The 22,181-nt window shown below is 36.1% G+C and overlaps 1 protein-coding gene across 1 annotated transcript in view; it reads left to right on the forward strand.

The window, feature by feature from the left end:
* The first annotated feature begins 1,382 nt into the window (after positions 1-1,382).
* TOP2B (DNA topoisomerase II beta) overlaps positions 1,383-22,181 on the forward strand; it is a 62,408-nt gene continuing 41,609 nt past the window's right edge. The window contains exons 1-8 of the mRNA XM_026708145.2: positions 1,383-2,312; positions 10,875-11,045; positions 11,337-11,427; positions 12,900-12,963; positions 14,842-14,987; positions 15,630-15,727; positions 16,285-16,497; positions 16,578-16,751. Of these exons, the coding sequence (XP_026563930.1) occupies positions 2,226-2,312; positions 10,875-11,045; positions 11,337-11,427; positions 12,900-12,963; positions 14,842-14,987; positions 15,630-15,727; positions 16,285-16,497; positions 16,578-16,751 (1,044 nt within the window). The 5' untranslated portion in view covers positions 1,383-2,225. The remainder of the gene's footprint in view (positions 2,313-10,874; positions 11,046-11,336; positions 11,428-12,899; positions 12,964-14,841; positions 14,988-15,629; positions 15,728-16,284; positions 16,498-16,577; positions 16,752-22,181) is intronic.

The following is a 22,181-nucleotide window of genomic DNA, read 5'->3' on the forward strand; positions in this document are numbered from 1 at the left end:
AAGATTTGGATAATCATATATTATTTACTTCTAAGTAAACTTCTGTTTTACAAATTGCTGTTTATGTTTAATTCTAGATAATGGAAAGCCAAATGGGTTGCTAAATGCCCAGTTATAGGAATACATATAAATGACCCCACAAAAAAGGTGGACCAATGGACAATTTTTAAGCAGGGGTTAAAGAATGTCTCAAACTCAAGGCTCGTGTGCCAGATTCAGCCCATGGTGTGCTTAGATCTGGCTTGTGGGGCCACCCTGGAAACAGTGAAGGACCAGCTCACAGTGTCTCTGCCAGCAAACACTTTCCAGTTCTGTTTTCACTGGTAGAGGGTTGCAGGAGGCGATCACAATCGGGAATAGAGCATGAGAGCTTGTTTTTGCTAAGAGTGCTCAGTTTGCCGGGACTCTAAATGGGACATAGTATGCTCCCATTAGTATGGCTGTAGACTTCCACATCAAACTAGATCACATCATGACTGGCTGTAAAATGAGTACCTATACCAGTTGAGTGGTTGGTTTTTTTAATATAAACTATGCTGTGCTTCAATGGCTAAATGACCTAGGCATTAATATTTGAACATATATCTTTTTAATACTTATATTTTATTGGGTTCTACTAATCTCGTTGAAATGTTAATTTATATTGCTAATCCATGTATGATATGTCATACCCTAAATAATGTGGACTTTTACTTAATGTAAATTACTATGAACAGAAAATTATTCTAAAATTTGAATAACCAAAAAATACGTCATCTTTTTATATGAGAAAATATCTTATTTGGGTAAAACTGGCAATAAAAGTGATAGCAATTAAGCATGTAAGTATTCCAGTCGCATACTTTAAAATTTGGAGAAATCAACTGTTTTAGATTGTGTTTTAGCGTATTTACCGACATCCTATTAAAATTTAATGGTTGTTAGTCTCTCAAGGTTACTAATGAAATGAGGTTACAATTTTAATACAATTTTAAGGCACATTATTCAGCCTATTTAAATTGGGCTTAAATATGTTTATCAGAAAATATCAGTAAGATTTTATTTCTATAAACAGTATTTTTTCAAATAATCAAACAGCACTTAGAGTATCCAAAATCAAGAACAACAAAGCGATTTTAATTTAGGCACTGCTAACCGTCTACGTCTGAAAGAACCAACGTGGCCTGAACTTCGAAACTGAAGAATTTTCTTTCTGTTTCTCTTTTAACTCAGCAACATATCCTCGATTCCCTGAAATCCTCATTCCGAAAGAGTTCTCTCGTTGCCATCCGTAGTCATGTAGATCTGCCTTCAGAATGGCTTTTTCGGGGTTGGTGGAAGACGAGATCTGCGCGGCTGTCGTTTGATTATAATTGGCTGATGGCGGCCTGTCGGGGTGGGGAGAGGAGAGGAGAGATGGAGCATTCGGAGGTTGCGGTAGCTGTGCCGGACGGGGGCAGTGCAGTTATTGTCTGAAGATAGGGCTTTTCCGCGGGCGGAAAATCGGTCGGAGGTTTGCCAGGCCGTTTTTTAATTCGGCCTCTTGGCAGTTCGGATCCCACTTCGAAGAAAAAAGGTGGCCCACACCTCCGCAGTTACGCAGAAGATTCCAAGCTGGCCTAATCTGCTACGCCGCCGCCCAACGTTGGTGTCAGGAACGTCATCGGAACAGACTTCCCCTCCCCCCATCTGCGGATTTCTCTGGGCCCTCGCCTGCTGATTTCTAGTCGTTCTTTTCAACCGCAGAACGGTTTTTATTTATCGGTATTTAAAAGACAAAGCTCTGTCTAAAATATTAAATAAATACTTGTGATCTGAAACGCAGAATAGAGAAACAGAGGAAGAAGCAGCGCTGTTGCGACCGTTCTATACAGCGCCTGAGGGGAGTTGTATAGGGGCGCGTGCACGGTGAAACGTGGGGGGAGGGTTGTACTAGCTCACACCTCTTAGGTGCGCGAAGCTAAGTTAGGGGCTGTGGGGGAAGGAGGGTGGGCACACATTCGCACGAGACGGAACATTGGGTTCCGTGTCTCTCTTGTGTTGTGTGTAGGCGCGCGCGCGACCTGGGTGTGAAGAATCTCTGTGGATCACCTCCCGCCCCCCGAAACTGCGGTGCAGGAAACGAGGGTGTGAGTGTAGCTGTAGCCCAAGTCCGGTTCTGGGTGGCTTTTTCTCCTCTCCCTTCCACCGCCCCCTTTTTAGACCTTTATATTTATAACTATTTATACTGAAACGACTATAAAATAATGGCAAAATCAGGAGGCGGCGGCGGCGGCGGCGGAAATGGCAGTGGTGGAGGAGCCGGCGGCGGCAGCGGAGGTCTAACCTGGGTGGTAAGTTGCCTGGCATTCTTTCCCTATTTCTTTCTCCCTTTCCCGCTGTTGATGCTTTCCTAACAGTCCAGACCGAAACGAGAGGTGGAAGGCCCCAAGGGAATAATGGAGGAGCAAAGATGCTTATTAGGATGGAGATGCGGGAAGACAATTCGAAGAACTGGGGCAGGGGACGATTATTCCGGCCCGCGAAAGGAATGGAGGCAACGGGAATGTGGATTTGATGGCATGGGGGAGCTGACATGTTTGGTTTGGGCCTGCAGGATTTGCTGCTTCAGCGAAGATTCATCCACATATTTAGCAGGAGGGCCTTGTATTCGTTCGTATTCATGCCGTTAAATTACACATCTCTTTCACTGAATTTCGTTTGAGAAGACCTATTTGCCTCTTCCTGGTTTCCCAGACTGTACAATTCTTCGATTTGTTTAGCTTTAGACCAAGGAAGAAGCTTTCTGAACAATAATTTCACTTATATGAAAACCAGTCCAGTTTCTACACTTACATGTGTTTTTAAGTTTTCTCCTATCATAAAATAATGAAACTATAGCCTTTTCAATCTTAGATCTTAGAGTAGAATAAAATAGAGTTAGTTGGGGGAGAGTATTTAAGGTGCAGTATAAGAGAAAATTAGACAGTGTGGGTATTTAGGATTACAGATGTTATTTTAGGCTAATTAAGAGTAATCATTTTTTCTTGAAAGATTGGGGTTGGGGAGAGAGACAATAGAATGGATACTTCTTAATTTCTGTAATTTCTTTAGCCTATTACTAACTTCTATTTCTCTTGTTCCACAGAAAGTTCAAACAGGGTCACTTCCTTATTGTAACTGACCATAAAAAGGCAACATAGCACAACAATAGCAAAGCAGTTCATGTGTTTATCAAAAGGGCTTGCTGCTATTCTACAGATGCATGAACCAATAGAATGCTAGAACTTGAAGTGGTGCTGAAAAAAATATTTAAAATCTACTTTTCATGTTAATGTTGCTGTTTCTTTGTAAAACTAATAAAGTCACATGTCTTTTGTGTTGAAGAATGTGTTTTTACAGAAGCAGCTGCATCTTAAAAGTAAAGGATACTGAGACTACAGTCTTATAAATTAAGATTGTGTCAGCATTGGACTGATAGAAAAATCATGTATTACCTACAAAGTTCATTCCTTTGCTTTTCATACAAAAGTGATTTACATTTGCAAAGTTGCAGAAGGGGCAATAAAATGGATTCTATAAGTGGGCCTGTAACTTGGGAAATGCATTAACCTGTTGTTTTTTTTATGACAGTAAAGGCCATGTTCTCATAAGCAAACCAACGTTTTTTTAAAATAACATTACAAACATGTTGTAGGTTAAGTTACAAGTGAATGATTCCAGCTTACTCTTCAGAGTAGCAATGATTCAGAAGTATTTTGATAGTTTTCTTAATTGTCTTCTTTAAGAAAAATTTTAAAGTGCAGTTTTAAGTATAGATCAGGCATGTCCAGTCCAGGGCCCATAGGCTGCATGTGGTGCTTGACAGCTAATAATGCAGCCTTAAAAGATCATGAACTTTTAATGTTATTATTTGATTTATATACAGTTATATATTTTAGAGGTAGCCCAAGGCATTCCTTTTCACTCAGTGTAGCCCAGGCAAGCCCATAATGAACCTTGTTGAACAATCACTTATTCATTGGAAGTTGTGACAGTGCTGAAGGAATGGGACTTCTGATTGCTCTTTGTAGTTGGGACCATCATAATGTCCCTGAGATCATGTGATTCCAGTTCATACCTGGTAGTCACCTTATACTGTTGCAGTGTCTCATAGTCATGTGATCACTGATTGTAACCTTTTACAACTTGCAAACTTCAATACCATCTTCCACCAAGCCAACTCAATGGAGAAACCAGCAAGACATCCAAATGGTGATCACATGACTTCACTGGATTTGTCTAACAATGGCAAGTGAGACTGCCACAACTGCCATTTAAGTTACTGCAATCACATGACATTGCTCTTTACAACTGTGTTGCTTAGCAGTCGAGTTGTCAATCCAATCCCCATTATTAAGTAAAAACTACCTGTATACTGTTTGAGATGGTACAGTATGTAAATGTGAGCTTTTCCTGTATGTTCTAAAATCTGTCTAAACAAAACATTTAGAATAGATTCTCTGGCTAGATTTATTTATTTATTTAATCAAATTTATATCTTTCTGGAATTGTAGGGTCAGCAGCTCACAAAAAGATAATGACATCATCATAAGTAATAATGTATTACCTACAAACCTCAAAAAGAACTTACTGTGAACATTAAATACCCTAAAAAAGGCTCCAGCTGTTTTTGGAAAGTGAAAAATGTTGCAATCAATCAAATTTCAGCAATGAAATGCTTCATTTTTAAACAACTAGGCATGAAATATGCACACATATATCATCATTTCCTTTGTGAAATAAGCAAGGAATCCACAGATAATTATAGTCGTTATATCCAAACAAATATAGATAGATGTTCCCATACTTATAAACAGGTTATATTCCAGGAGACTGTAAATCCATTTTGTTCATAAGTCCAAACAAACATAAAAATCACTCTTGCACTTAATTTCAGGCTTGCACAGTCACTATAGTATATACCTCTAAACAGTGAATGGTATTTATGCACATCCCCAGACAGCATGTGAGCGAAGTTCTGATAAGATGGGAAAGGTTTATTTTATGGTATATTTTATCTGGTAGCTCCTAGGTTGGAATGGTTAGTATTTGCAAAAGTTCATAATTTTAAAGTTCATAATTCAAATAATATCTACAATGGCTTCCAAACAAGATTTAACAGTAATGATTTAAAATTAGCTTTCTTTGTATTGTAAAGTAAAATCACAATTGCCTGTTTAGCCAGTTTGCCTTCATACACATTCAGTTTTTCTCAAGAATCTAGGATTCATAATTTGTTGACATAGTATATGTGTGGATCCAAGCAGTGTATAATTGATGGATGGCATTTTATTGTTATTACTATTATTATTTGGAAGCCATTAGTTCCCTTTTCAATCATAAAATGTTATTAGCTTATTAAGTGCCTTCTACGAGTTGTGAACTTCATAGTTATTAGCAATGGTTTAACAAAGACTAAGAATTTAGGCAGCTGAAACTTGCATACCTGGAAGATAGTAAGGTTGGGGACGTTTAATATAAGCAAATAATTTTATTAAAATTAAATGATTTTAAAAGCAATCAATTAACATTTTGATTATTTGGTATTTCTACATTTTTCTATAAAATAGAAAAATATGACTTCATATAATGAAAACTAGAACAGAAAATAGTTAAATTCAAGAACTTCATAGCTCATAGCAGCTAAATAAAAATCTATCACAGACTTGTGCATGCCTTAATGATAAATATCAGCTTTTTAAAAATACAACAAATTGTCAATTTATAGGACTCTGGATATAATCCCCAAACTTTTTCCTAAAATAATCCCAAAACAATAGACAAAGTCTCCTTTATCTGACATTTGGACAGTTCATGTAAATTGCATCTTTTGTGCCAATTTATGTTACTTGTATAATATCTAAGCAAATAATGTAAATTGATACAAGGTAGTGAAAAATATATTATTTGTGTAAATATAAAATTGATGGGAATGACTCATATTGATTAACTTTTGGATTAAACAGACATTTTAATAATATGCAATTCTTCATAAATGCTCCGTTAAAGCATGGATTTAACTTCGTTACTTTTCATAATAATGGTAAACATAAATAGTCTGAAATTGCAAAAAAATATCAGTTGGGCTGAATGTAAAAATATTCATTTGGTGGTTTCCAAAAACCTTTAATTAATCTTTTTTCATAATCTTCATATTTATTTGCTAATAAATTATTTCTGTCCTTATTTTCCACTACATCTTCAGCAACAAGGTTATGCCTTGAATTTTCTACCCCTGTACCTGAATGTTATAAGAATCATAATTTTTAATAAAGCACATAAATGATAGTTTCAATTAAATTTGGATAATATATAAGTTTGATTTGCATTTTTGAAAATAAACTTTTTATTATGAATAAAATATAACTTGTAGCATTTCTTCTGGATAATTCCTGTAAATGAATAAAAGTTTTGATTTCTGTAAAAACACAATGTATTCGCTGATTAACAGTATATTGACCCTAGATAATTTAATACACTAACGTAATTTCTTGTATGTATTCTACTGTAGCTACCTTCTGACCCTTTCTGAATAAATTGCAGAAATTCCTTAAATTTATACTTTTAAAGTTTAAATCGAAAGAGATTTGCAAAACATTTTACCAGCCTGGGTTTATTTGACAATGTATGATTTAATAATCTATATTTTGAAAGGATAGCATCCATTTTTATATCTTCACAAAATTGTCACTAGCAATCTTTTTGAGGAAATTGATTGGAAATTGTAACTCTTAACAATATATAGTCTTTAAGTATCTAAATACTAGTTTTCAGAAAGCAAAAGCTGTCCTTCAATTCCAAAATTCTGAAACTATGTATATATAAAACTATATTGTGCCCTATTTCCAATCTAGAAATTAAATTTTCTGTCAGCTTGATTAGGATAAGCTGCATACAGAATACAGAAGTAGTGAAAATTAATGTAAACATGATTTTGATCAATTTTGCCTCCCATCAAAATTAAAGGTTACAGTGATTCTCTTCTATCAAATCTACATCTGTATTGCTTACCTACAAGCTTTCTTGATTTGAGCAAGAAAAATTAAAATGTGATTCAGGGTATGCATAGGTAAATGTAAAATACTTGTTGGGAATACCTTAAACTAAGCCTATTTTTTCCCCAAGTTTACATAGTCCTTCCAGAGCACAGATGTGCCAAGGAAATGACATGTCTCTGTTAAGATATTCTTGTCAGGAGCTATGTGCATGTCTGCACATGTTTCAAAAAACATAAGAGATGGCTTAATGAGTCTCATTGTGTGCATTTACCAAAAAGCATTTACAAATCTAGGAAAACGATCTGTTAGGAAAGAGCATAATAACATATATAATTCACATAACAGTCTATCTGCTTAAATGTCAAGATATTTGAAATAAGTTGAATGATCTAAAAATTAATAGGAACTTAAAATGGTATACTGAAAAATGCTTTTCAGAATTTCTGCTCCTATGTTTCAAGTAAAGTCTGTATATTGGATGGATGGTATTTTTGAAGGGGTAGATAATTTGTGTTTGGGAGGCTTTTCGAAATCTCAATAATCATAGTTAGAGACACAGATATCACTCAGAGTGGATAGAAATAATATTTTGCCTCATTTTTACTTTTAGGAATAATTATTCAAAAATGAATTGCTATACTTTCCAAAGATTTAATACAGTGGATATCTTGCTTATTTTGTTTTAAAAAGGAGATTCCCATTTAATACAAATGGTGTCAGGCTTGGAAGGAGAAGCAATGATATATTTTTTTCAGTTGTAGCAGTTGAAATATTGAGTTATTCTATCATGGAAGCACAATTAACTCTAGGTTCTAAATTTCTCTCTGTCCCATTGGTTTAAATAAGGTAGGGTAGGACAGAACAGAACAGAATAGAATAAATTCTTTATTCACTGAGTGTGTTTAGACATACAAGAAATTTGGCATTCTGTGACTGACCGATTATTCAGTAATGTGAGTTTTTAAAAGTGGTTGTTAATCTAATTACTATTTCAATAATTTTAAATTAATATTTGTTTAGTGATTTTATTAATGGTTTAAAATAGAACACTAAAAGATGCAAACTAAAAAAAGAAAAGGAAGAAAAAAGCAATAAAAAATTAAAAGTACTTTGTCTCATCCCTAAGAAAGTAATGGCATGTATAAATAACTCCATAAACTGTTCGCCTCCTCTTAACTAAGAACCATAAAACCCATTTCATAATAGGCAAATCAAATAAATAAATTCCTCATTCTTCAGTCTAATAACCAGCAAAAGATCCAAACAAAGATCTAAGATTTTAACATTAGATAACATATATAAAACTCAACATTCCGGATTTCAACAGTAGAAGGCAGAAAATAGTTTCAATATCCAATGTAAACAAGTATATTGTTCTATGAATGAACAAGTTACGTTTCAAGAGGTCTATTTTATTTGCAAATTCAACATGCTCAACACAATTCTTGCCTTATAGTATGCAAGCAGATCTGTGGACATTATGCAAAAGGAAGTCAGCTGAAGGCAGAAAAATAAAAGTGGAAAGGATTAATTTCTAGACTAGAGCATCACCTACATAACAGTTCACTAGAAACTAACTTTTTCCCACTATTTTCCAACTTCAGGATCTTCTAGGGTTGGAGTTTTGAATTGAATAGAATAGAGCTGGAAGGAACCTTGGAGATCTTTTAGTCCAGCCCCCTTGTCAAACAGGAGACCCTGCACCATTTCAGACAAGTAGTCTCCAGTCTCTTCTTAAAAACCTCCAGTGACGAAGCACCCACAATTTCTGAATGCAAGCTGTTCCACTGGTTTGTTCTCACTGTTAGGAAGCTTCTCCTTAATTCCTGGTTGTTTCTTTCCTTGATTAATTTCCATTCATTGTTTCTTATCTTGCCCTCTGGTGCTTTAGAAAATAAGTTGACCACTCTCCTCTTCTTTAAGGCAGTCTCTCAAATACGGGAATACTGCTATCATTTGCCCGCAGTCTTTTTTTCTAGACTAGCCAAATCCTGCAGCCATCCTTCATATGTTTTAGTCTCCATGTCTTTAATCATCTTAGTTGCTCTTCTCTGCACTTTTTCCAAAGGCTCAACATCTTTTTTTGTAATGATAAAAATAAAATTGGATGCAGCATTCCAGGTATGGCTTTACTAAGGCTTTATAAAGCAGTACTAATACTATATGTGACTGGTTCTATGCCAAAGTCTTATATAGTATTGTATCATTTGTATCTGTTGATACAACCAAGCATTGTATTAGTTTTGGGGGGGTAATGCTGCATACCTAGTGTTGACCTTCCACTAGGACTCCAAGGTCCCTCTCATAGTTATTGTTTTTGAGCCAGGTTTCACCTAATCTGTATTTATACCATTGATTTTTCCTGTCTAAGTGTAAAACCTTGCTTTTCTCTACATTAAATTTAATTGTATTCAAATTTGTCAATATCTTTTTGGATCCTGAACTTATCTTCTGGGGTGTTCTCTCTTACTGTCAGCTTAGTATCATCTTCAATTTTGATGAATTCCACTTCTGTTCCCTCATCTAAGTCATTTATGAAGATATTGAAGAATCCTGGGCCTAAGACAGAACCTTGTTGTAGCCCACAGCTTACTTCCCTTCATGTAAATGTAGTATCATTAAGGGCTACTCACTGAGTACGGTTTAACAGCCAGTTACAAATCCATCTGGTGGCAATGCTGCCTATCCCACATTTTTCTAGCTTACCAAGAAGTAGGTTTTGGGTAGGTTTGTTTGTATAGGCAAAGGTTTGCAACTTTGCAATGTCTGTAAAAGAAAACCCAGGTTTGACATGACAAAGAGGGATAATTTCTCTTTTACAAAAAGACAAACTCTAATACACAATATTCCAAATAGTAACTTTTCCCATTTGAATATACATGCCATATTCCATTCTAATCCACAGGTGCATATCCATATTTCACAAATAATAATCCCGATATGTTAATATAACAAAAGACTAACATTTAACATAACATACAGAAAAAACTTACCCTTAAAAAAAACAAATTTTCTAGATTCTTCTGATTAATATACTGGATAATAAATAAAATGGTTTTAAACTATTTGAACCTTAAAGAAACCTGATCTTCTTTATTGTACAGTTCTCTCTCTTCCTGGTTTGTGGCAAAACTTAAGTTGTCTTTATAGTTAAACAACAAACTATGGTCAGTGCAAACTGGCAAACTAAAGACAATGAAATGCATGAATCCAAGGATTATTAATATAATTCCAAATGTTATTTTATTACCTCAGAAGGTATCTATTTAGCATTCCTCTTGAATGGGATTTTTATCTATGATAGCCATTTAGTGAAACTGAAGAGACTATAAATTCCTGTGCAGGTTAAAAAATAGTATTATAGGCAACATCTCTTGTCATTGTTGGACTTACCTTATCTTATTATTTACAACATAAATGAATAAATTTTAAGCAAATACTAGCTGCTAACAATTTTATCTTCACAAATAACTGTAAGCTCATCTAGGCCCAATATTATCTAAATATTAAAATGATATCTGCAACTCAATATTTTGTTTAGAAATATGTAGGCTTACCAAGCTATATGAGTAAACTGGCATGATTCTTCAAGTGCTAAATAAAATGGGAAAATGTAGCATAGTTGTCTTCACGTTCATGTTGGCAAGCATTTCTTAAATTTAGCAGCCTTTTCTCTTTATAGTTATTTTTCAACAACATCTGTATGTCCCTCCGGATTTCAAAGGAGCCCATAGCCTGAAAAAGATTATTTAAAATTATATAGTAACAGACTCGATTAATTTCCAAATTATAGGTATTGTTGTACCAGTAACACATTTTCCAAAGTTTTTGAATAGGTCAAAACTGGGACTTATATTATTTTTATATATATTACAGACACTGTTTGATAATCAAAACAATGCTTCAAAAAAAGAAGAACCTGAACACACAAATAAAAATGATTCAAAAAAGCTGTCTGTTGAGAGAGTTTATCAAAAAAAGACACAACTCGAGCATATTCTTCTCCGTCCTGATACATACATTGGTTCCGTAGAACCTTTAACTCAGGTAATTTCATTTTCTCTTTATTTGAAGAGTCAGTATTATTGAATATACCAAATCTTACTTGTATTTGGATGGTACAAATGATAATTTGGACTTTTTTTAATTAAATACAAATGATAATTTGGACTCCTATTTTTTAACATTTATTAGTAGCTCAGAGTCATTTGGTGAGTGAGTGGTAGTATAAATCAATTAAATAAATCTCTAAAATATAATTAGGATTCTTTTTTAAAAAAAATAAGCATATTTTAAAATAATACATTTTTTTTGTTTATGACAACTTTTTATTTACAGTTGATGTGGGTGTTTGATGAAGATACAGGAATGAATTGTAGAGAAGTCACTTTTGTTCCTGGTTTATATAAAATATTTGATGAAATTCTTGGTAAGTATAACAATAATATATTAACAGCATTTGAAAATTATTTTGAAGTAGAATTATTCAGGTATATTTTGGCATGTTGTGAATACATTGTTATTAATAGTAAATGTGTTAACTTGTTAAAAAGATGAAAAGACACCAAGGTACCATGTTTTCTTTCCTTTCGGAATGAATTATGAATTTATTCCTAATTTATACAGATATTTATATACTCATGTTATTTATCTGTGATCTAGAAATTTAAAAAAAAACACATTTCTATGAAAATCCTGGTGACTAATAGTGGGAAGCTATACCAATCAGTGATAATTTTACAGCAGGAATTAACTAAATAGTAATTAAATCTGCTACTAATTTAGACGGCTACTAACATGGGATAACTTTGTATTACATCTTTATTTCATATTTTCTTATTACAATTTCATATCAAATATCAGCATATGCTTTTAAAAAATATTCAGCAGCTTGATTTGAATCACAAGGAACATCAACCTGATTCACTATTCAATTAACATTCTTATATTTACAATATCCTGAAAATCAATTATGAATTTTCCTAAGTATTACAAATTAAGAGTTGCATGGATAATCTTTGGCTTATGACTAGTCTTTTAACATTTAATGGTCATTTGAAGTTATAGTGGACCTCCCAAAACTTATTTACAACTTGTTCCCAAATTTATGGCCATTGCAGCACCCCAGTGGTCATTCACTCTTACAACCAACTGCAGAGACACTTTAGCCCCTTCTCGCCTATCTCCCTAATTTCTCACCAAACTCCCACAGGCCTTTTCAAAACACATTGACATGTTGAGGGAGGGAAAAGCCTGCAAAGTCCTGGTAGGAGGGGGAATTAGCCTGAAAGAATGAGTAAAAGATCTGTAGGTACTCAGTAGGAGAGTAAAACCTACAGGGACCGGGTAGGAAGGAGGAAGGGAAAAGGCTTTTAAGGACCTGGTGGGAGAGGCAATCCAAGGGGTGTGAAGCAGAACACAGGATGTTTCCTGCAGTTTCATGTAGAGAATTACTACATTTTCTTAGCAAGTTTATTTACTTTTAATGAATCTTGCTTAGAAATTTAACTTTTTTCTATATGATTATATAATAAAAGGAAAAATGGATGTTGAAATATGTCAGTTGATAAAAGTATAAAAATATGTAAGATTAAAATATTTTAACAAAACACAAGATGATTTTAAAACTTGATTGTTAGCATTTTCACCTTGGAAAACTGACATAAACATAACATACAAGGTGCCCTTTAGCTTTTTTTATATAGAGGAAGAATATGATACTATTCTAAATCATTATATTAAAAAATCCAATTGAACTCTGTGGCCTGTAACTTTTTCTTGCACAATTGCTGAGGTTTGTTGTAATTACCACATATAAAAGTATAGCATTTCTCTTATTTGTAACTTTTAAAAATTGTCTAATAGAAGTTATTACTTCTAATAAATGCTTATTTATTCTAGTAAATGCAGCTGACAATAAGCAAAGAGATAAGAATATGACATGCATCAAAATATCAATTGATCCGTAAGTAAGATGTTTGTTCATTTATAATAACAATATTTACTAAAACTCTTATTGTTGTTTCTTGTTTGTACTCTCAAGTTAGCTCAAACAGTACTGCAGCAACTTTATACTACAGCAACTTTGAATCAGGCTGCCTAAAATTCATTAATTTAAAGTAGGCATAAAAAGTCCAGTACCCATTATTGTGGAATTGAAATTTTCATGATACTCAAATCAGTTTTATTGGCAAAATTGTGGTTATTGCAGTGTTCATATGCTTCTCTCAGTAACATGATCATGATTTTCTGCACTCCTTGCTAGCTTCCCACAAGCAACATCACTCCCGCTACCACTTATTTTTTGCCCACCCACAGTCATTCTGTTTTTCTGTTTTCTGTAGGTAAGTAAATATTGACTTATTTTTAATGTTCATTCACACCTACAATTATTTTTCTATTTATGATATATTTCTTCTTAGATGATCATGGAATTTTTTAGCATTGAGGTTAAAAAAGATGTGGTCACTCTAAAATTTAATGTTCATTTTGGTCAATCAGACTGTATTATTTTTTTCTCAAAAAATGATCCAATAAGTCATAAGGTTAGTGTTGTACTATTGCATATGCATAATAAAATATGGAAATATTTTAAATAAATAAATATGTATTTGGCTGTCTAAGAAAGAATTATGATACCTGAAGGTCAATATCTTTATTTTTTTAATGTACTTTTTATTGTTGAATTAATTTTGGGATAGAAGTGATAAGATGCTTCTTTGTCTTAAATATTAAAATTAAAACAGGAATATAACTTCATAATAAAATAATATGAATTGAATATATATAAAATGAAAATACTTCAATGAAGAAATTTAATTTAAATATCTGTTCAAGATACACAGATTTTACATTTGATTGTTTAAATTGTAGCAGTTGTTATGACATTTCTAAATATAAATGATAGATTTTAAATATGCTATTTTGTTGTGCAAAATATGCTATTTTGTCACACTTTATAGCTATCCCAATATTATTTCCCACTTTTTTCATTTCCTGTTCTTAAATCTTGTGGATTCTAATTCATGTATTTTCTAGCATAGATTTTTTAAGCAATTCTATTGTATATGAATATTATTTTGGTGTTTGCAGCTTCAAATTGGTAATCTAAGACAACATTTTTGTCCTTTGTGTATTGATCTGTTGACATGGATGAGTATTTGTTGGATAGCACACCAAGATTGTATGTCTTAGATCAAGATCAGGATTTAATCACTGTACACTGCATTAATGTGTAGTATAGTGAAACAAACCAAGCTGAGCTGTGTGACAAAGATTTCCTAATACTAAGATATCCGTAAAATATTTGAATATTTTATCAGGGACATTAATTCAGGTAAAAGATGTTTTAAATTCCCATTTTTCAATTTTAAAATATTCTATCTACAAGGAGGAGTTATCATGTCCATCTTTTGGTTTCCATCTTGTGGAATCCCACTACACTGAAGAAGATTATGTGTAGTTGTAGAATAGATGTGGTGGGGATTGGAAACGCTTGTAAGCTTAATATTACTTTAAGTAAAAGATAGTCTAGAATATAGGCAAGATTCTTATTTGAAAATTGTAACTGCAGCCACCACTTCTCTCAGCATTGGAGAAAAGATATGCGTTGTGTGGTGTTCAACCAGTGATATCATTGTTTGTTATGTTTGTCTTGCATACTATTTAATTGCTCTAACACAGCATAAGATATTGGTAGGTGTAGTGACTGACTTACTGCTAATCGGGTAACTTGTGAATTTGTAAACTGTATGATACACTGAAGCATTTGTTTACATTGTTGAAAACTATAAAGGCAACTGTAATTTTCTGCGGTTAAAATATTTACTGTTTTCTCTTCCAGGGAGTCAAACATTATAAGTATTTGGAATAATGGAAAAGGTATTCCTGTTGTGGAACATAAAGTGGAAAAGATGTATGTTCCTGCCTTAATTTTTGGACAGCTATTAACATCCAGTAATTATGATGATGAAGAAAAAAAAGTTACAGGTTCAGTATAACTTAAATGATAATTTTAAGTAGTAATAACAATTTCATGATATTTGATGCTTTAACTGGTGTTAGTTAAGAGATTTATAAATGGAAGACTTAATTTTACATTCCTGCTGCAAAATTTTAAATCAAGTGCTAAAGTATTTGTATATTAAAACACAATACAAATAGCTCTTGACTTATGATCAAAATTGAACCCAAAATTTATGTTGCTAACAAGACAGTTGTTTATTAATTTTGCATCATTGTATGATCTTTCTTGCTACAGTTAAGTGAATCACGACAGTTTTTAAGTTAGTAACATGGTTGTTAAATCTGGGTTCCCCATTGACTTTGCTATCAGAAGGTCACAAAAGATGATCACATGATCCCAGGACATTGCAACTGTTGTAAATATGAGTCAGTTGCCAAGCATATGAATTTTGTTCATGTGACCATGGGGATGCTGCAGTGACTGTAAGTCTGAAAAATTATTATGTCACTTTTTCAGTGCTGTTGTAACTTCGAATGGTCATTAAATGAACTGTTGTAAGTCAAGGACTATCTGTATACCATTTGCAGATCGATGGCATGTATCAGTGGGAGAGATATAGTAAAAACAAAAACATTTCAAGAGATTAATGCTTCCTACTTTTTCAGGTGGTCGCAATGGCTATGGTGCAAAACTTTGTAATATATTCAGTACCAAGTTTACAGTTGAGACTGCTTGCAAAGAATACAAACATAGTTTTAAGCAGGTATGATAGTTTCCCTTTGCTTTTTTAACTTATCTCTTATGTAGTTAAACCTTTTAAAACAGTTTTTAAAAAGATGATAGGACAAGATATTCAAAGATAAGTTCACAAGAGATTTTTCTGATTGAAACTTTGAAAAATAGAATTTATTCAAATGAATATAATTGTATAAGTGTATACCTGTAGTTAGTCTTATTCTTAATAGAGTACTACAGAAGTATTATTGGTCAGAACCCTGATTTATTTTTTCCACTTTATTCAGCATTCAGTCAGTATATCATAAATTAATCTAATGATGATGTGGGAATTAATCACATATTCAATGCATTAATATATCATATTGTGAACACATGGATTATGTTTTTCAAGAGAAATATAAAATAAATAAAATGTGATAGTATTTAACATATCCTTAAAGTTTTAGTTTATATGGGAATTGAAAAAAAGAAACATCTAATTTAGAATGACTGAATGAAAAACGTATTTGTTTACTGCTATGTTTTTGTCAGAAATTTTCTATTAATGTATATGCTTGTTGCTTATCTTTTTTTTAAATGAAGACCTGGATGAATAATATGATGAAGACTTCAGATCCTAAGATTAAACATTTTGAAGGCGATGACTATACATGTGTGACATTCCAACCAGATCTTTCTAAGTTTAAAATGGAAAAACTTGACAAAGATATAGTAGCTCTTATGACAAGAAGAGCTTATGATTTGGCAGGAGCATGCAAAGGAGTCAAAGTTATGCTTAATGGAAAGAAATTACCTGTAAGAACTTTAGTAAAATATTTATATAATGAAATTCTATGTATTTAAAACAGAAAATGATTATTCTTGTTAAATCCTAGGTGAATGGCTTTCGTAGTTACGTTGATCTTTATGTAAAAGATAAGTTGGATGAAACTGGACTTGCTCTAAAAGTTATTCATGAACTTGCTAATGAACGATGGGATGTCTGTCTTACTTTAAGTGAAAAAGGATTTCAGCAAATTAGTTTTGTGAACAGTATTGCTACCACAAAGGTGAGTTACTTTACATACTTAAGAGTGATTAAAATAATACACAACACAACACAACAACCAGCCTATGAAGCCATCAGAATCCAAATGAATCGCATAGCCAACCATAGACAGTACCAATCCTCAGCCAACTCATGCAGCCCTCCATCAGCAGTTCACCTCCCAATGACCCTGACTTGATGTAATCTCCTTATTACAAGACCCATCACAATTGATCTATCACAAGACCCTTGTTTGGCACACCTACATCTTAAGCCAGGGGTGGGAAAACTACAGCCTGCGGGCCACATCCAGCCCGTTGGACTTTTTAATCCGGCCCGCCGAAGATTGGTGCAGAATTAAGGTTTGATGTGAATGATTGAATGATTGCATTCATTTGATTTTGACTTGTAATGACAGGCATTTTGACACCGGGTGGCGCATTAGGCGCAGTGACTTGATTTTGCGGAGATTTTGCAGTTTTTTTATATGTATCGTATCTTGTGCTGACCCGGCCCATCTGTCAAATTTTAAAAGTCAATGAGGCCCCCAAGCCAAAAAGTTTGCCCACCCCTGTCTTAAGCCCTTATAAACAAAGAACACTTGACACTGGCATCCTCTAAACCAGGAGTTGCCAACCTTTTGGACCTCAGGAACCACCAAACTCATAATTTTAAATTCCGCGGACCACTAATATGAATTTTGACTGACGGTGGCTTGCTGATAGTGGGGGGGAGGAGAGAGATCTGATCTAACCTAGGAGGGCTGGCTGTGATCTCTTTCTCTTTCTCTCTCTCTCTCTCTCTCTCTCACACACACACACACACACACACACACACACACACACACGTCCTTCACACACCCCTACAAGGCAGCCACATTCGTAATCTGCTTTTCGGCTCCATTCTCAGAGAGAGAGAGAGAGATCTGATCTAGCCTAGGAGGGCTGGCTGTGATGTTCTCTCTCACTCCCTCTCTATTTCTCTTTCTCTCTCTGTCTCTCTCTCTCTCACACCCATATACACAGGTCCCTCACACCCCCACATCCTCTCCAAGGCAGCCACATTCCTAATCTGCTTTTCAGCTCTGTTGCCAGTGGGAGAGAGAGAGAGAGAGAAAGACGGTATTCTGCAATCCCAAATGAAGAATGATTGATCGGTAGGAAAAACAGGGTGGGGGATTTTCCTGCAGACCTTTTTTGCGATTTTCCCAGGGTCTCTGTCTGCAGAGAATCACTAAAAAAGTCTGCAAGAAAATTCCCCACCCCATTTTCCTACCGGTCGATCGTTCTTTTTTTGGGATCATAGGATACCGTTTCCAGCTCCGTTCTGGGGGAGAGGGAGAGAGAGACTTGGTTTTATACAAGGAAAGCAGCAGAAGCAGCAGAAAGTCTTTCTTTCTCTCCCCGAAACTCGACTAGAAATGAGTCTTTGCCGACACAGCCTCTTGGAGCAGGATGCCTTGCAGGGTCCCAAAGACTAATTTCTGACAGAGTTTGGGGGAGAGAAAGGAAGACTTTTCCTTGTGTGCAGTCAAAAGCAGAAGAAGAAAGAAGCAGAAAGAAGCAGGCCGGTGCCCAGGCCAGGCACGTGAGGCAAGTTCCCTCCCTTCCCCCCTCCCCTCACTACGTCATGTTGTTCGCAATGCAAGCGACACAAGCCTTGTGTTCCCATGGGCCCTGTGGGTGGCACAGCCTTGTGTTCCTGCGCAGCCTGGAATAATTGCTTTGGGAGGTGCTTTGGGGGTGATAATTCTCTGTGGACCACCAAAATTTTCTTGCGGACCACCATGGGCCACAGACCACCAGTTGGCGAGCATTGATATATGCAACAACATAAAATGCAAGTCACTGGGCTAATTTTGGTATTGCTCATACATACACCTGAAAAAAGTAAGGCAAATATTTTAAAATAAGTTGTGAAAGTAATTTCAAACAGATTATTGATGTCAGATAAACAAATGTAAGAGTTGCTGTATATGATTTGTCAGTATCAACATCTCTTACATGCCTTAGAATTATGAAATTTTAGTATGTAGCATATCATTTATTTATTTCTAAAACTCTGCATCTGAATATTTTTGAGCAGACTGCTTAGAAAAATAGTTTGTCTTAAAAATTCCATTGTTAGTGGTTTCTTAATAAAAGTCATCCAATTTAAAGATTGGATAAGCACATCAGATATTATATTTTCAATATAATATAATTGTTACTTACTTTTCATTTTTTAATCTCATTAGTGATAGGCAGTTAAGATTGCAAACTTAGATTATTTTGGTATTACTGCAACCAAGGAATGGGATTCAAATTTCTTAACAACCGGTGCTGTGGGCATAGCCTAATTTGTGGGTGTGGCTTAGTGGTCATGTGACTGGTGGGTGTGGCTTGCTGATTGGACATGGCTTGCTGGTCACATGACTGGCTGGTCATGGCTTGTATGTAAATATTGTAATATTTATGTAAATATTGAATTTTTTATAATAAAAAAAAAAGAGCAACTTCTCCATTATGGTGGAGATAGCATCCAGGATTGGGTTGTCAATTGCTGCTAGCTGATTGGACTGAGTCTGTCAGATCTGTGAGGACACTACCCTGTTGCTAACGGTGCCCCAGAAATTGACCCAGTCAAGCAGCTTGGACGTGTTTTTAGTGCTCTACAAATTCGAGATTAATTAGGTAAGATCAGAGAAAATCCAATCCTGAATGCTATCATAGTGACAGCCACCTCCCAGTCTACCAACTGAGCAGCTGTCAAAAGAGCGATCTTTCTGGGCTTCGGTCTGGAGCGACGTGGACAGATTGGCTGAGGGCCGATTCTCTTCAAGTAAGAGTGGCTGACAGGGCGGTGTGTAGAGGAAACCTCCACACCCTAACTGTCTTGGGTTGGGAGGGCTATTGTGTGGCTTTAAATGGCCATTCTAAGCCTGTTTGTTCTGTGGCAACTATTTTTTTTTTAAAGGGCATGAAAACGGCTGTTATCAGAGTCTGGAGTTGACAGCTTTAACACTCTGCCAAATTTTGTTTTAGGTTCTTGCTTAATTCCTTGAGCCGTCAAATCCACAGGTCAGCAGACTCCCAGGGGAGTTAGGCTGCCTGTCAGTTATTTAAAATGGCAGATTCAACAGTAAATGCTGGCCACACAAATATGAGAGTGGAGGAAACGGCTCGCTGGCCGTTTAGCTCTCTCAGCCCTACAACAAAATGTTTTAGCCTCATTAGAAGACTCCAAGCCAAGAGCCAAGGCTGTAGAGGCTTGCAGGGGCTCCAAGGCAGCAGAGCGGGATAAGTATTGTAGGGACAGGGTGCTAAACAAAGTGACAGGAGGCATTTGCAGGTGCTGGCCACAGGAGGAGCTGGAGAGCAGTTTGGATTGCAAGAGCCTGAAGTCTCTTTTGACACCTCTAAGGGAAGAGAATTTTTCTCGGTCTGTCCAGCAACAGGACAGCTAGCAACAACTGTGTAAAGAACCAGAGTGCTCCACCCAGCAGTGGGGCAAGATCCAGATGTTCAGTTCAACATGCAGGTTTTGCTAGTGGAGGCAGTAAAACAAGGGGTATCTGCAGCCCTAAAGCAGCCTAGACCATCTCCCTCAGTAGCTTCCTGCTCTTCTTCCAGACAGGGCTTGAGACAAGTGTCTCCATTTCTTGATGACCTTTCCAGGTATTGTATTCTGAGGCTGATTCTGACGCTCCCTCTCTACGTGATCACTCTGCCTATTCTGGCATGGGAGATCAGATAGATAGATAGATAGATAGAGAGAGAGAGAGAGAGAGAGAGAGAGAGAGAGAGAGAGAGAGAGAGATCTTTGATATTGAAGACCTGGATTCTGAGAATCCTGTAATTTCAGGGCTTTTTTAACCGGCCCTATTTAAATCACCCCTCTTCAAGGCAAAGAATGCCACAGAGCAAGGCAAGGCTTCTGCACCACCTGAGCCAGCAGATGCATCTGAAGACCCCAATGATCCATGCTTCTACGAGAAGACCATAACTGCAGAGGTCATCCCTTCACCAAAGATGTTTACAACAGTCATCCTGAGGCAGTGGTCTTCTCCTGGGTCAGGTCCAAGCCCTTCTTTCCTTGATTGGAGGTTGTTTAATGTGGGAGCTGATCTCTCCAGAGCTCTGGAAGTACCCACAGTAGATGCCCCGGTAGCTGCCCTGCAGTCCAATTCTGAGATTCCTGCTGAGTCTGAAAACCCACTGAGAACAGAAGACAAGAGGGCGGAACAGATAGTTCAGAGGTCTCATCAGTCAGCAGCCTGGGCAATGAAGGCCTCCATTGCAGCACCCTTTTTCAATAGGGCATCACTCTTTTGGCTATGTGAACTGCAGGAAAGAATTCCAACAAATGATGTCAGATCTCATTAGCCCATTAATAAGTTCTAGCAGCTGTTGAGTTCTTGGCTGATGCCACCAGTGGTGGTGGGATTAAAAAAGTTTTACTACCAGTTCTGTGGGCATGGCTTGGTGGGCATGGCAGGATACTGTAAAATCTCCAGTCAGAGGTGGTATTTGCCGGTTCTTCGAACTACTCAAAATTTCCGCTACTGGTTCTTCAGAACTGGTCAGAACCTGCTGAATACTATCTCTGGATGCTACCTTCAGTGTGGGCCAGGTATCCTTCAAAGGTAATAGGATCGTCTGTAGCCTCTCAAAGTCTGCTTTGGCTCAGGTAATGGCAGGCAGACATGAGGCATAAATGGAAGTTGACCACTGTCCCCTTCAAGGGGGAGAAAATATTTGGAGAAGCACTGGACAAGATCTGGTGTACTCCAAAGACAAGGGGGAGATTTTGCCCCCAGGTCAAGAAAGGGTGACTTCCGCTCAATGCCTTATTTTCGCCGCCCCTCCTTTAGGGCGACTGAAGCTGGAGGGGAGTTTTCTAGTCTCATCCCCAGGCAGGAACAACAGCAGGACAGGATAGGTAGAAACTGCCAGTTCCAGAACAAGCAGTCCTTTCGAGGGGAGGGGATCATCCCTTCCAATGCCCTAGAGAAATCTGCTGTCAACCCTCCAATTGGGGGATGTCTGGACTTGTTTGCCAGGCATTGGGAGGAAGTAATCACAGACACCTGGATCCTGGAAACAGTCTGATCAGGCCTTTCTCCAGAGTTCCTCTCCTTACCCCCAAGGTTTTTCTTTCATTGCCCTGTTTCTAAGATCAGAGAGAGGAAGATCCTCATGGAAATAGCTATTCAACAGCGGCTGGAATCCATGCTATTCAGCTGGTGCCTGAGGACCAACAAGGGATGGGATTTTATTCCATCCTGTTTGTCACACCAAAGACCTCAGAAGGTTGGAGGGCAATTCTGGATTTAAAGCATCTAAACCACCAACCAAGATACAGGCAGTTTAAGATGCATTCATTCCAGTCTATTCTGGAGGAAATTACTTCTCACTTCCACAGATTTAACTGAAGCTATCTTCATGTCCCCGTTATACCTGCCCATAGACAA

Source organism: Pseudonaja textilis, chromosome Z (assembly GCF_049901715.1).
Source record: "Pseudonaja textilis isolate UNSWEBS1 chromosome Z, rPseTex1.2, whole genome shotgun sequence".
Classification (NCBI taxonomy): Eukaryota; Metazoa; Chordata; class Lepidosauria; order Squamata; family Elapidae; genus Pseudonaja; species Pseudonaja textilis.